This window comes from Arachis hypogaea, chromosome 5, assembly GCF_003086295.3.
Source record: "Arachis hypogaea cultivar Tifrunner chromosome 5, arahy.Tifrunner.gnm2.J5K5, whole genome shotgun sequence".
NCBI classification, from domain to species: Eukaryota; Viridiplantae; Streptophyta; class Magnoliopsida; order Fabales; family Fabaceae; genus Arachis; species Arachis hypogaea.
Window position 1 is genome coordinate 29,793,983 of NC_092040.1, and position 15,645 is coordinate 29,809,627.

At 37.7% G+C, this 15,645-nt stretch overlaps 2 protein-coding genes across 2 annotated transcripts; both read right to left on the reverse strand.

Moving 5' to 3' along the window:
• Positions 1 to 1,562: 1,562 nt before the first annotated feature.
• Positions 1,563 to 3,456, reverse strand: LOC140184867 (uncharacterized). Its single transcript, XM_072238060.1, has 4 exons — positions 3,338 to 3,456; positions 2,683 to 3,188; positions 2,287 to 2,529; positions 1,563 to 2,242 (listed from the first exon to the last, which is right to left on the reverse strand). Exons 1-4 carry the CDS (start codon positions 3,454 to 3,456, stop codon positions 1,563 to 1,565), a joined length of 1,548 nt encoding a protein of 515 aa, XP_072094161.1.
• Positions 3,457 to 4,990: 1,534 nt separating this feature from the next.
• Positions 4,991 to 6,921, reverse strand: LOC140184868 (uncharacterized). Its single transcript, XM_072238061.1, has 4 exons — positions 6,602 to 6,921; positions 6,401 to 6,457; positions 5,706 to 6,304; positions 4,991 to 5,442 (listed from the first exon to the last, which is right to left on the reverse strand). Exons 1-4 carry the CDS (start codon positions 6,919 to 6,921, stop codon positions 4,991 to 4,993), a joined length of 1,428 nt encoding a protein of 475 aa, XP_072094162.1.
• Between the last annotated feature and the right edge of the window lie 8,724 nt (positions 6,922 to 15,645).

The following is a 15,645-nucleotide window of genomic DNA, read 5'->3' on the forward strand; positions in this document are numbered from 1 at the left end:
ATAAACTCAATCCTATCATATCTGCGGGTTGAGAATATCCCAACCTAACCCTACCCGCTCTTAACCCGCAGATATTCGACCCTACCTACGGGTTACAAAAAATATACAACATTATTATATAACTTGATGATAATATAAAATAGAACTGATTTTTATGTAAAAGAAAATATTAAATTATCAATTAATGATTTTCTTTTAGTGGTTAAGGATCTTTTGCATTTAGTGAGAGGTCTTTGATTCAACATCCACTTAAAACATATTTTTATATAAATATATAACATAAACATATATAGAATGTGCGGGTTAGTCAGGTAGGGTTGAGGCTCAACCCGCACGAGATCCCTACCTGCTGCGGATTGGGTTGGCAACCCTACCCGATCGGGTGGGGTTGGATTGGGTACTCGCGGGTAGGGTACATATCGCCACTCCTAATTCAGAGACAAAAATAATATCTTTTTTTTCTTTTATAACACTTATTATAACAAAATAAAACTCAATTGCAAATAAAAACATCTTTAAACATAAATAATAATAATAATAATAATAATAATAATAATAATAATAATATTATTATTATTATTATTATTATTATTATTATTATTATTATTATTATTATTATTATTGAAACTCTCTTAAGTGACTAGAAGTAAATGTGAAACTAATACATTTTGAAGCAAACAAAATAAAAATATTAAAATTAACTAATATTTTCAAGGAAAAAAAAAATTAAGACACGTGGTGTATGCATGCAACACCGCCACCATATACACCCGCATAATTACACATACTAGTGCAGTCTCTTGTGCCTTGCACGGGCAAGACATGTTGGTATTTGATCTAGCATTAATAATAGATTGCACCGTATTTATTGAATTCATAATTCATGGATGAGAAATTGTAAAAAACATGGTGATTATTTCAGGCTAAGTTATGATAAACTTCTTTGTGTACGACATTTATCGTTGTATTGGGAAGTACAAATGAATGATTCTGAATCAAAACTCTCAGTCCTTACTTAGATTTTACTCGTGGAAAGCAACGTACAATTGCCCATGAGTGAAAACAGGTCTAGGCAGGTACAACCCAACTGTGCTTAACATTTGTCCTTGTGACTTATTAATAGTCATGGCGAACGAAACAATAATGGGAAACTGTCTCCACTGAAACCTGAATGGAAGAGTCTGGTTGTTATATATCATGTTCATGCGTGGAATTAGTACCACCTGCCCATTTTTATCTCCAATCAATGTCATACATTTAATTACATGAATGCCCAGCCTTCTTACCTGTAGCCTTATTCCATTACGTAACCCACTTGATTGATCAATGTTATGCAAAAGCATAACAGGCATGCCTTCTTTCAATGTTAGTTGGTGTGGAGGCAATCCGGAGCAATTAATGGCATTTAGGACATCTGGGGTTAGCATTTCTAACTCGGATTCCATGATCCCTTCCTCAATGCACAATGTATCAGAGCTAAGATAAGTTTTTTCTTCACCACTTAGTTGTTGCATTATGTATGCATTGACCTCGTTAACCACTTCCAACGTGGGAACAAGAATTTATCTTTCCTTAAAGTATCCCATGCGGTTAATGTTGCTCAACAATTTTGGATAGACAAATATCACCAATTCACAAAATGCATATGCACTATCATGTATTAACATTTCTTTTGGAATCTCCACCTCTGATTCACCTTCTGTTGAGTCCCCTACCAACCCATCACCAATTTTCAATAGCCAGTTAGCAAATTCTTTGATCATGCTTACCTCAGATACATTCGTTCCCATTGTTAGTCGCATGTTTTCCGTTAGTGTAAGGACCTGGCAGAAGCGCCACAAATATGAAGAGTTTATTGAAGCATGCACAATTTCTTGACGTGGTCCTATTGGAATGACATGTAGTATCTGTCTAAAGTCTCCGCCTAGGACGACAACCTTCCCCGCGAAAGGCAAATCTGCATTGTAGTAAGACTCGAACCTAAGTATGTCGTGCAAGCACTTATCCAGTGATTCATAACAAAGTTTGTTCAACATTGGTGCCTCATCCCAGATGACCAGTTTAGCCTTGAAGACCAACCTTGCCAATGAACTTCCTTGTTTAATGCAACATATTGAGTCCTCATTTATATCCAAGGGTATCTTAAACCTGAAATGTGCAGTACGCACATTTGGAAGGAGTAGAGAGGCAATGCCACTTGATGTAACATTGAGCACAATATGACATTCGCTACGAATTGCAGCTGAAAGGGTCCTGTATAGATGTGTCTTACCGGTCTCACCATACCATAGACAAAGAAGAAACCACCTTCGTGCTTGTTAACAGCATTATTTATGATATGAAATGCCTTTCTTTGAGCTTCATTCATGCTTTGTAAGTTTGATGACAACTCGTCCTTTAGAGATGATAAGTCAAAGTTAAGCTCGTCCATCGACATTCTGTCGTCTAATCCATCGATAACATCCAGAGTTGGTAGAGGCATCTGATCATACTCTTTGAGAGAGCGACCATTGGCTTGAAGTTTCTTCTCTATGTTTGTTAATGTCATATTCATTATTTGTTCCTCAGATAGGTGTATGTATGCACATGAGAATTAGTGGGGTTACTAACCAGAATAATTATCCTTAGTAGATGCATGCTTCATGAGTTTAGAAGAGGCAACACATATGCATTTTGTCTAACCTTTGCGTTGCATGCATTTCCTTTGTGAGTATAGTACATCTTCAGATAGCACATGACAGCATTGCTGCCACACAATTGCTGGTCTACCAATGTTATTTGACAATAACAGCACAACAAAAAGGCCTCGAAGATAGTTTGCAGACGCCCATGTGGTTGCCTCTAGTAATGCATCAATGAACTCTTTGTCGTCTTGCAGCAATTGCAGTTCATAACAGGCTTCCTTAAATGTGTCATACACAACACCATCAATAGTGCGCAAATCAAGAAAACTTAGGCACCCCTTCTGTATATTTAGTAACAACCTCAGATAGTAGTCTTCATCGTTCCCACGTGGAACATGCGTTAGTCTCCCAACTGAAAATCCTTGCTTCCTCAGCATCCACATTGAAATATCATCCTTCCATACAAACTTGGTTGGAAATTGGCTATATGTTAAGGATCTACTAAATTCGAACAATCTATTTGCAAGCATCCATGCCAGAAGCTTTGTCAACTTCCCATAAACTCTGTCGATAATATCCACAATGTTTTCATGGTCTCTAAATACGACTGGGTGCTCATTTGGCAGGTGAAAGGTAACCTAATAATATAAGGCTCCTTTAGTTGAATTTCATATCCAAAAATTCACCATGATGCCTCATATGCTGATATGTACCTGCAATCATAGTAATTTCGTATCTCGTCAACTACTTGTATGGTATCAGCTTCATTTGTGGTTTGGTAGAATGTAGTAGTGATCCTATAATTCCCTTTGTGGACATTGACAAACCCCATTTTGACGGTTTATCTTGTATTGATTTTAGGGGATTTTATAACCTTTTACCCACATTTATTCAATGAAATAGCATGGTTTTATAACTTCTCCTTTAATTGTGCTTAAGAGTGAAAACATGCTTTTTAGGTCTTAAAATGAATAAATTTAATTCACCTTGATTCCATTAGATGCCTTGATATGTTTGTTAAGTGATTTAAGGTTTAGGAGGCAAAGATTGGATCAAGGGAATGAAGAAAGAAGCATGAAAAGTTGGAGAACTCATGAAGAAATGAAAGAACCGGAAAGCTGTCAAGCCGACCTCTTCGCACTTAAACGACCATAACTTGAGCTACAGAGGTCCAAATGATGCGGTTCCAGTTGGGTTAGAAAGCTAACATCTGAGGCTTCGAAACGATATAAGATTTGCCATAGTTGCTACAAGTATGGTGGCGCGCACGCGCATAGTACGCGCATGCGCCGTTGCTGCCACCTAGTCCACTTGAAGCAAAACGTGGCCAGCGATTTTAGAAGCCTTGTGGGCCCAATCCAACTCATTTCTGATGCTATTTAACCCAAGGAGTGAAGAGGTAAATGGAGGTTAGTTACCATTAGTTTAGTTTAGTAGTTAGAATTAGTTTCTAGAGAGAGAAGCTCTCACTTCTCTCTAGAATTAGGATTAGGATTAGGATTAGTTCTTAGATCTAGGTTTTAATCTTTGCTTTCTTCTACTTCTACATCTCAATGCCTTGTTGTTACATTCATTCTTCTTCCATTTCTTTTATTGTAATTTCCTTTATGTTGTTCTTGCATTTTGTTGTAGATCTACTATTGTTCCTTCCATTTTCTTTCAATTCAATAAGAGGTAATTCATAATAATTGTTCTTCTTTACTTTTCTATTGTTGATCTTTTGCCTTTGTAGTTAGATCTCCCTTTAATTCTTGTAATTTATGTTGTTTACTTTTATTGCCTTTTATGTGTTTGTTGAAATGCCTCTTCTAGATATAGTATAGATTTTGTTCCTCTTGGCCTAGGTAGAGTAATTAGTGACACTTGAGTTATCTAATTCCTTTGTTGATTGGTAATTGGAGAGATTGCTAATTGGTTTGGAGTGCACTAAAGCTAGTCTTTCCTTGGGAGTTGGCTAGGACTTGTGGCTCAAGTCAATTCATCCACTTGACTTTCCTTTATTTAGTAAGGGTTAACTAAGTGGTAGCAATGAACAATTCTCATCAGAATTGAGGAGGATAACTAGGATAGGACTTCTAATGTTCATACCTTGCCAAGAGCCTTTTATAGTTGTTAGTTTATTTTCATTGCCATTTACTTTTCATGCTTCTTATCCAAAACCCCAAAATAACTCAAACCAATAACAAAGCACTTTATTGTAATTCCTAGGGAGAACGACTCGAGGTTTGAATACTTCGGTTATTAATTTTAGGGGTTTGTTACTTGTGACAAACAATCTTTTGTATGAAAGGATTATTGTTGGTTTAGAAACTATACTTGCAACGAGAATTCATTTGTGAAATTCTAAACCGTCAAAAATCCATTCGTCAGACATATTTGAACAGGTACTTGATTGCAGATGTTTGGCATGTATATTCAACATTGATGTGGCAACTGCATTTTAGCAGTAGTGATGGATTATAGGAGACAATATATGAATTGTCAAGAGTGATGTTTTTCTTCATGATAGTGCGACCATTATATGATCTTTTATATCTAGGGAATCTAGCATCATCAATAATAGTCCTTGGCCTGAATGGGTTTGGATAAAATTTTGAGCACCTACCATTTAAGATGCACGGGCTACTGTTGTTGTACTTGCCACATGGTCCATGTACCATGAACTTCTCCACAACTGCGTATAGTTTTGGCCTTATTATCTTATCAGGGATCTCGACTGAGATGTGCTTGTAAATATTATCAGGTGACCTTGGCTTGTCCAACGGATGCATGAACAGTAATATATGCTCGTGCGGTAATCCCCTCTTTTGGAATTCTACTGTGCAGACATTTGTGCATATTATAATACTAATTTAGTTATAAGCAACAAACCATGGGCATGAAATCTATGAAAGTTAACTTACATGCCAAAATCTTCCCAAAAAAATCTTCCTTGCTTAAAGTCCGTAATCAACTCGTTTAGCTTTATGTGAAATACCCTTGAAATGATGTCAGGTCTATCTTCTGGTTTGAAACATGTGTCCTTTAGCAATCGCTTAACCTCATTCTATTCCGGATTGCACGTAATGGTTATAAAGTAACTTGGATACCCCACATATTTGCAAATAGCAAATGCATCCTTACAGTTGTTAAACATGTACCTTGGACCACTTGTGAAGCTGTTTGGTAAAATAATTCTTTGACCGGTGGCAATTGCATTAGCTTCCCCCCTCACCAATGATTCATGCAGTGCACTGTACTTGTCCACGTGCAATTTTGGTTGGTTGTTTCTGATGAATTTTAGTCGCTCAGACTCAATCATAGTAAACACAGCCACTATGAATTGCTGGAACAATCTCCTCGAATGTAACAATAAGGGAGACTCATGTTCCCTCATTTGAATACGAAATGAGAAGAATTCGTGCATGGTGATGTTCTTCCTTTTTTTGGTGTCGTTGATGTCATATCTAGCAGACGTGGCAATGCCGGTCTTGAAGCCATCTTCTCCATATAGGAATACTAAGGGATAGTGTAAAGCCAAGTACAGCAGATGCATTACATATATCCTTTGCAACTTGTTAGTAGTAGGCTCAAGTATAATATCCCTATCAGTTGATGATTCGTTAATGTCTCTTACAATAAAAATAGCAAGCTCAGATGCCGTTGGTAGGTTGTAAACTCTGCCATCAGTATCTCTCCTCCTGATCAATTTTAATCTGATGTCAGTTCTGTTGACATCATTGAACCGATCTCTTGTTGATCAAAATATCTTGGAGAGTCGGTTGTGTGTGTCTAACATTTGCTTCAGTTGATCCACGATATAAGTTTCAATCTCGTGACATGATGCAGAAGACCTACCACATGATAAAAAAAATATGTTGTGTTTTAAAATAGTTGTTTCCATTTATAGTTATAGGATATTGCATATGGTGAGTACCATTGACAGTGCGGCCATGCATGGTGTAATAAGGGAAATATATGTATCTAGTATGTGGTACCTGATAGCCTTTATTCGATTCTGAATTTCATTGTCTCTGTCATAGATATATAGCTGCGCGAATCCTGGCTTGTCATTGTCTTGAGGGATAAGGCTTCCAATAGTATGGTAGTTTTTTCCATTGATTGAAAATATTGGCGGTGCAGTATCATTATTGATTGATCGATTGATCTTTCCCGCCATTGACGTGAATGCAAACATTGAATTAAACTTCCTTATGTTCTTTCTAAAGTATCGACTATTTTCGTGATCACCGTAATGAAGGTCGTGCAATAGTGCAGGAGCCTCTGTAAGAAATGGCAACTGAATCTTTCCATCCATGTAACAAAGAGCAAACCTAGGGATCCTATACCTGTTGCTTTTGGCTAATCTCTCTCCATCCTACATACATGCATTACAATGTATACATCGATGCACTGGATCTCAACGTCCCAGGTATCTATTAATTAAAAGGCGCACTATAAGAAAATGAAACATTTGTAACAAAACTTTTGTAACAAAACTTTTGTATCAAATTTAAAATTGTTACAAAAAATATTTTTTTATAATAATAATTGGTAATTGTTACAAATGAATAATATTTTGTAACAACCTGATTTTTTTTTGTTACAAATTACGTTAGTTTTTATAACGAGATGGTGTTTTGTTACAAAATATTAACCAAAAAAAGAAGATGCAAAAATTCGAAATATTTTGTAACAAAATATCTTTTTGTTTCAAAAATTTCAATTCTTTTGTAACAAAAAATTAATTTGTCACAAAATTCAATATTATTTATAACAAGTTAATTGTTTGTCACAAAATATAAGTATATTTTATAACAATTTTTTTTCAAAATGTTAAACACTTTAAGAATAAAAAAAATTGTGTATATATTTTTTTCAAAATAATTTTATTTTGTTTCAAAAAAAAATTTTTTACATACCGTTTGTTTTTATTAATTTTTAAAAATGGTAAATATTATTTTATATTCTTTTAAAAAATTAATATTTAATTTTTATTAATAATCATATTTTTAAGATTAACAAAATGAATTTGAATTTTTTAAATTTTGAATTTTATTTTAGACATTATTTATTTCATAGATAGAAATGAAAGAGAATATATCTAAAAAAAATATTTAAAAATGAGAGATCACACTTTTATAAATAGTTTAAGTTTAAGACAATTAATAGTTATGTACTATTTTTATTATAATTAATTATTTTATACAAATTAAAATTAAAGTTTTGGTAATAGAAAAATAATAAAATATTATATAATTTAATTTAGGCAAAAGATATTTTAGGTTTAACCTGTGTTTTATAAAATGACTAGAATATTCATTTTATGATTTAAATTAGAAATAATTATTTGAACTCATTAATAAATTAATAAAATTATGTATTTCGAAATTAATTTTTACAGTATTATATTTGAACCTTAAATTGTCATTCTATTTTGAATATTTTATACAATTATTATATTATTTGTATATATTTTACCTTAACTCTAGAATTACCAAATAAAATCCTAATTTTACTAAATTCCAAAATCTATCACTCTAAATCCCTAAACCTATGTTTATAAAGGGGAAAGAAAGGAAATAGGAAACAGGAAACAGGGAGAAGACAGAAGGGAAAAAAGGGGAATCAGAGAAAAAGCGGAAGGAGAAGAGAGGGAAGGGATGGCGCCGGGAAGGGTGCCATTGTCGCCGCCGCTGCCGTCGTATGGGTGAGAGGGAGAGCTCGCAAATGGGGTTGCTGCCCAAAGCTGTCGTCACCATTGGAGCTACATGAAGCCATTTCTATCGTCGTCGCCTAGGGCTATCACCATCATGCTTCATCACTGCCATTGCCAGGGCTCGTCACCATCGTCGTAGCCATCACCGTCGCACGCAGAGGGGAGAGAGAAGGGAAGATCTGTGACTAGCCAAGAGAGAGGGGGAGTCGAAGGACGCATTGGTGGGTGTTCTCCTCGCCGCCGCCATGGGAGTTCGCCACCACTGTGAAGATGAACCGAGGCAAGCATTCTTGCTCTTGGTTTCCATTCTGTTTTGCTTTTGGTTTTTGTTTTGTTCTTGCTTCTAGTTTTCGTTCTAATTATTAGGGTTTGTGATTTTGTCCCCTTTGAAGCTACTGTCGTTGTTGATTGCCACTAGAGAATGTGCCGCCGACCATCTACTGCCAAGAGCCAATGCTGGAGCTGCTGTGATGAGTCTGAGACTGCTACTTTGATTCTGGGCTGTGATTGCACTTAATTTCCATCCAATCTGAATCCTCTGTTTTGCTACAATCCCGATCACTGTTGTGAAGACTATGCCTCTGTCATTTTGGTTGCGTGGGAGTCACCGCTGCTGCCATGAAACTAAAAGGGAAGGGAGTTGTTATGTTAAATTATGCGATTGCGACATCGAGGTAGGGGCTTTAACTGAAATGATTTTAATTTTAGAATGCCCATAAAGTTTATTGAATAACTGCAAATAGGTTTATTTATCATGAGTAATTAATTGATTATATGGATGTTGAATTATGACTGTTGGTAGGCAAAATTGTGATTTCTGATAATGGCATTCATGTTCGTTCTCTCCCTGGTAATGGCGCCAAAAACTTGGTGCATGATACCATGGTCCAAACAAAACTTCACAACTTCGCACAACTAACCATCAAGTGCACTGGGTCGTCCAAGTAATAAACCTTACGTGACTAAGGGTCGATCCCACGAAGATTGTTGGTATGAAGCAAGCTATGGTTGTCTTGTAAATCTCAGTTAGGCGGATAAAAAATGATTATGGAGTTTTCGAATAATAATACTAAATAAATAGAAAATAAAGATAGAAATACTTATGTAAATCATTGGTGGGAATTTCAGATAGGCGTATGAAGATGCTGTGCTCCTTTTGAATCTCTGCATTTCTACTGCTTTCATCCAATCCTTCTTACTCCTTTCCATGGCAAGCTGTATGTAGGGCATCACTGTTGTCAATGGCTACATCCCATCCTCTCAGTGAAAATGGTCCAAATGCTCTATCACAGCACAACTAATCATCTGTCGGTTCTCGATCATGTTGGAATAGAATCCATTGATTCTTTTGTGTTTGTCATCACGCCCAACAATCGCGAGTTTGAAGCTCGTCACAGTCATTCAATCCCTGAATCCTACTCGGAATACCATAGACAAGGTTTAGACCTTCCGGGTTCTCATGAATGCTGCCATCAATTCTAGCTTATACCATGAAGACTCTGATTAAGGAATCCAAGAGATATGCGCTCGGTCTAAGGCTTCTTTTGGAGTGTGCTTGGGCTGAGCTTGAGCTTTACACGTGTAGAGGCTTCTTTTAGAGTTGAACTCCAAGTTGTAACGTGTTTTCGGCGTTCAACTCTGGTTCGTGACGTGTTTCTGGCGTTTGACTCCAGAATGCAGCATGGAACTGGCGTTGAGCGCCAGTTTATGTCATTTAATCTCGAATAAAGTATTGACTATCATATATTTCTGGAAAGCTCTGGATGTCTAATTTCCAACGCTGTTGAGAGCGCACTATTTAGAGTTTTGTAGCTCCAGAAAATCCATTTCGAGTGCAGGGAGGTCAGAATCCAACAGCATCAGCAATCCTTTGTCAGCCTTCTTATCAGAGTCTTGCTCAGGTCCCTCAATTTCAGCCAGAAAATACCTGAAATTACCGAAAAACACACAAAATCATAGTAAAGTCCAGAAATGTGAATTTAGCATAAAAACTAATGAAAACATCCCTAAAAGTAGCTAGATCCTACTGAAAACTACCTAAAAACAATGCCAAAAAGCGTATAAATTATCCGCTCATCACAACACCAAACTTAAATTGTTGCTTGTCCCCAAGCAACTGAAAATCAAATAGGATAAAAAGAAGAGAATATACTATAAATCCAAAAATATCAATGAATATTAGTTCTAAGTAGATGAGCGGGACTTGTATCTTTTTGCTTCTGACAGTTTTGACATCTCACTTTTTCCTTTGATGTTTAGAATGAGTGGCATCTCACTTTTTTCTTTGAAGTTTAGAATGATTGGCATCTCTAGGAACTTAGAATTTCAGATAGTGTTATTGATTCTCCTAGTTAAGTTTGTTGATTCTTGAACACAGCTACTTTTATGAGTCTTGGCCGTGGCCCTAAACACTTTGTTTTCCAGTATTACCACCGGATACATAAATGCCTCAGACATATGACTGGGTGAACCTTTTCAAATTGTGACTCAGCTTTGCTAAAGTCCCCAGTTAGAGGTGTCCAGAGCTCTTAAGCACACTCTTTTTGTTTTGGATCACGACTTTAACCACCCAGTCTCAAGCTTTTCACTTGGACCTGCATGCCACAATCACATGGTTAGGGACAGCTTGATTTAGCCGCTTAAGCCTGGATTTTATTTCTTTGGGCCCTCCTATCCATTGATGCTCAAAGCCTTGGATCCTTTTTACCCTTGTCTTTTGGTTTTAAGGGCTATTGGCTTTTTCTGCTTGCTTTTTCTTTTTCTTTCTATATTTTTTTTGCCACTTTTTTTTGCAAGCTTTTGCTATTCACTGCTTTTTCTTGCTTCAAGAATCAAATTTATAATTTTTCAGATTATCAGTAACATTTCTCTTTGTTCATCATTCTTTCAAGAGCCAACAATTTTAACATTCATAAACAATAAGATAAAAAATATGCATTGTTCAAGCATTCATTCAGAAAACAAAAAGTATTGTCACCACATCAATATAATTAAACTAAATTCAAGGATAAATTCGAAACTTATGTACTTCTTGTTCTTTTGTATTAAAACATTTTTTATTTAAGAGAGGTGAAGGATTCATGGAATTATTTATAGCCTTAAGACATAGTTACTACATACTAATGATCACGAAGTAGAGACACAAAACATAAACAAACATATAGCATAAAAACCGAAAAAATAGAGAAATAAGAACAAGGAATGAGTCCACCTTAGTGATGGTGGCACTTTCTTCTTGAAGAACCAATGATGTCCTTGAGCTCTTCTATGTCTCTTCCTTGCCTTTGTTGCTCCTCCCTCATTGCTTTTTGATCTTCTCTAATTTCATGGAGAATGATGGAGTGCTCTTGATGTTCCACCCTTAATTGATCCATATTGTAACTCAAGTCTTTTAGAGAAGTGTTGAGTTGTTCCCAATAATTATTGGGAGGAAAGTGCATCCCTTGAGGCATCTCCGGGATTTCTTGGTGATGAGCTTCCTCATGCGTCTCTTGGGATCCATGAGTGGGCTCTCTTGTTTGCTCCATCCTTTTCTTAGTGATGGGCTTATCCTCCTCAATGGGGATGTCTCCTTCTATGATAACTCCATATGAGTAACATAGATAGCAAATAAGATGAGGAAAAGCTAGCCTTGCTATGGTGGAGGACTTTTTGGCTATTTTGTAGAATTCAAGGGAGATGACTTCATGAACTTCTACTTCCTCTCCATTCATGATGCTATGAATCATGATGGCCCGATCCACAGTAACTTCGGATCGGTTGCTAGTGGGGATAATGGACCGTTGAATGAACTCCAACCATCCTCTAGCCACAGGCTTGAGGTCCAGTCTTCTTAATTGAACCGGCTTGCCTTTGGAGTCTCGTTTCCATTGAGCTCCTTCCACACATATGTCCATAAGGACTTGGTCTAACCTTTGATCAGAGTTGACCCTTCTAGTGTAGAGGCGTGCATCTCCTTGCATCATGGGCAAGTTGAACGCCAACCTCACATTTTCCGGACTAAAATCTAAGTATTTCCCCCAAACCATTGTAAGATAATTCTTTGGATTCGGGTTCACACTTTGATCATGGTTCCTAGTGATCCATGCATTGGCATAGAACTCTTGAACCATTAAGATTCTGACTTGTTGAATGGGGTTGGTCAAAACTTCCTAACCTCTTCTTTGGATCTCATGTCGGATCTCCAGGTACTCATTTTTCTTGAGTTTGAAAGGGATCTCGGGGATCACCTTCTTCTTGGCTACAAATTTATAGAAGTGGTCTTGATGGGCTTTGGAGATGAATCTCTCCATCTCCCATGACTCAGAGGTGGAAGCTTTTGTCTTTCCTTTCCCCTTTCTAGAGGTTTCTACGGCCTTAGGTGCCATCAATGGTTATGGAAAAACAAAAAAGCTATGCTTTTACCACACCAAACTTAGAATATTGCTCGCCCTCGAGTAAGAGAAGAAAGAATAGATAAAGAAGAAGAAAATATAGAGGAAAGGGAGAAGTGTGTGGTTTCGGCCAAGGTGAAGAAGAGAGGGTTGTGGTGTGTGAAAATGAAGAAGGATAGATGGCTTTATATAGTGAAGGGAGAGGGAGTAGGTTCGGCTATTTAGGGTGGGTTTGGGTGGGAAAGAGATTTTGAATTTTGAAGGTAGGTGGGGTTTATGGGAAAGAGTGGATGAATGTGAGTGGTGAAGAGGTGATAGGAAAGAGAGATTGAGGTGATTGGTGAAGGGTTTTGGGGAAGAATGTTATTGGATTGTGTGAAGAGGAGAGAAGGTGAGTTGAGGTAGGTGGGGATCCTATGGGGTCCACAGATCCTGAGATGATCCTGTGGGATCCACAGATCCTGAAGTGTCAAGGATTTACATCCCTGCACCAATGAGGCATGTAAAATGCCCTCTGCATGCAATCCTGGTGTTTAACGCCAGATTGATGCTTGTTTCTGGCGTTAAACGCCAGCTTCATGCTTGTTTTGGGCGTTCAACGCCCATTTGCAGCATGTTTCTGGCATTTAACGCCAGTTCCATGCTTGTTTTTGGCATTCAGCGCCAGCTTTCCTCAGGGTGTATTCCTGGCATTTAAACGCCAGGATGCTGCTTGTTTCTGGCGTTCAACACCAGATCCATACTCCGTTCTGGCGTTGAACGCCAGCCAGATGCTCCTTACTAGCGTTTAAACGCCAGTAAGCTCTTCCTCCAGGGTGTGCTTTTTCTTCTGCTATTTTTGATTCTATTTTTAATTTTAATATTTATTTTGTGACTCCACATGATCATGAACCTAATAAAACATAAAAGAACAATAAAAGAAAAATAAAATTAGATAAATAAAAATTGGGTTTTCTCCCAATAAGCGCTCCTTTAATGTCACTAGCTTGACAGTGGGCTCTCATGGAGCCTCACAGGTGATAAGGTTAATGTTGTAGACTCCCAACACCAAACTTAGAGTTTGGATGTGGAGATTCAACACCAAACTTAGAGTTTGGCTGTGGCCTCCCAACACCAAACTTAGAGTTTGATTGTGGGGGCTCTGTTTGACTCTGTACTGAGAAAAGCTTTTCATGCTTCCTCTCCATTGTTAAAGAAGAACACCCTTGGGTCTTAAACACAAGGTAGTCCCCATTCAATTGAAGGACTAATTCTCCTCTGTTAACATCTATTACAGCTCCTGCTGTGGCAAGGAAAGGTCTTCCAAGGATGATGCATTCATCCTCCTCCTTTCTAGTGTCTAAGATTATGAAATCAGCAGGGATGTAAAGGCCTTCAACCTTTACCAACACGTCCTCTACCAATCCATAAGCTTGTCTTACTGACTTGTCTGCCATTTGCAATGAGAATATGGCAGGTTGTACCTCAATGATCCCCAGCTTCTCCATTACAGAGAGTGGCATAAGATTTATGCCTGACCCTAGGTCACACAGAGCCTTCTCAAAGGTCATGGTGCCTATGATACAGGGTATTAAGAATTTGCCAGGATCTTGTCTCTTTTGAGGTAAAGTTTGCTGAATCCATGTATCTAGTTCATTAATGAGCAAGGGAGGTTCACCTTCCCAAGTCTCATTACCAAACAATTTGGCATTCAGCTTCATGATGGCCCCTAGGTATTGAGCAACTTACTCTCCAGTTACATCTTCATCCTCTTCAGAGGAAGAATAGTTTTCAGAGCTCATGAATGGCAGAAGGAGGTTTAATGGAATCTCTATGGTCTCTATTGAGCCTCAGATTCCTTTAGGTCCTCAATAGGGAACTCCTTCTTGCTTGAGAGACATCCCATGAGGTCTTCCTCATTGGGATTCACGTTCTCTCCTTCCTCCCTAGGTTCGGCCATGTTGATTATGTCAATGGCCTTGCACTCTCTTTTTGGATTCTCTTCAGTGTTGCTTGGGAGAGTACTAGGAGGAGTTTCAGTGATTTTCTTACTCAGCTGGCCCACTTGTGCCTCCAAATTTCTTATGGAGGACCTTGTTTCACTCATGAAACTTAAAGTGGCCTTAGACAGATCAGAGACTAAGTTTGCTAAATTAGAGGTGCTCTTCTCAGAATTCTCTGTTTGTTGCTGAGAAGATGATGGAAAAGGCTTGCTATTGCTGAGTGATGAGCGGATAATTTGTACGCTTTTTGGCACTGTTTTTAGTATGTTTTTAGTATGATCTAGTTAGTTTTTAGTATATTTTTATTAGTTTTTAGTTAAAATTCACTTTTCTGGACTTTACTATGAGTTTGTGTGTTTTTCTGTGATTTCAGGTATTTTCTGGCTGAAATTGAGGGACCTGAGCAAAAATCTGATTCAGAGACTAAAAAGGACTGCAGATGCTGTTGGATTCTGACCTCCCTGCACTCGAAGTGGATTTTCTGGAGCTACAGAAGCCCAATTGGCGCGCTCTCAACGGCGTTGGAAAGTAGACATCCTGGGCTTTCCAGCAATATATGATAGTCCATACTTTGCCCAAGATTTGATGGCCCAAACCGGCATTCAAAGTCACCCTCAGAATTCCCAGCGTTAAACGCCGGAACTGGCACAAGAATGGGAGTTAAACGCCCAAACTGGCATAAAAGCTGGCGTTTAACTCCAAGAGGAGTCTCTACACGAAAATGCTTCAATGCTCAGCCCAAGCACACACCAAGTGGGCCCGGAAGTGGATTTTTATGTCATTTACTCATCTCTGTAAACCCTAGGCTACTAGTTCCCTATAAATAGGACCTTTTACTATTGTATTTTCATCTTCGGACATCTAGTTCTTAGATCATTGGGAAGCTGGCCTCACGGCCATGCCTAGACCTTGTTCTTATGTATTTTCAACGGTGGAGTTTCTACACACCATAGATTAAGGTGTGGAGC

Coding starts and splice junctions, on each gene's coding strand:
- LOC140184867 (XM_072238060.1), bottom strand. CDS start 3,456: ATGGGGTTTGTCAATGTCCACAAAGGGAATTATAGGATCACTACTACA. Junction 3,189..3,337: donor CGAAATTACTATGATTGCAG/GTACATATCAGC, acceptor TATTATCGACAG/AGTTTATGGGAAGTTGACAA. Junction 2,243..2,286: donor TGGTTTCTTCTTTGTCTATG/GTATGGTGAGAC, acceptor GGACCCTTTCAG/CTGCAATTCGTAGCGAATGT.
- LOC140184868 (XM_072238061.1), bottom strand. CDS start 6,921: ATGGATGGAAAGATTCAGTTGCCATTTCTTACAGAGGCTCCTGCACTA. Junction 6,458..6,601: donor AATCGAATAAAGGCTATCAG/GTACCACATACT, acceptor ATCATGTGGTAG/GTCTTCTGCATCATGTCACG. Junction 6,305..6,400: donor GTGGATCAACTGAAGCAAAT/GTTAGACACACA, acceptor AAAATTGATCAG/GAGGAGAGATACTGATGGCA.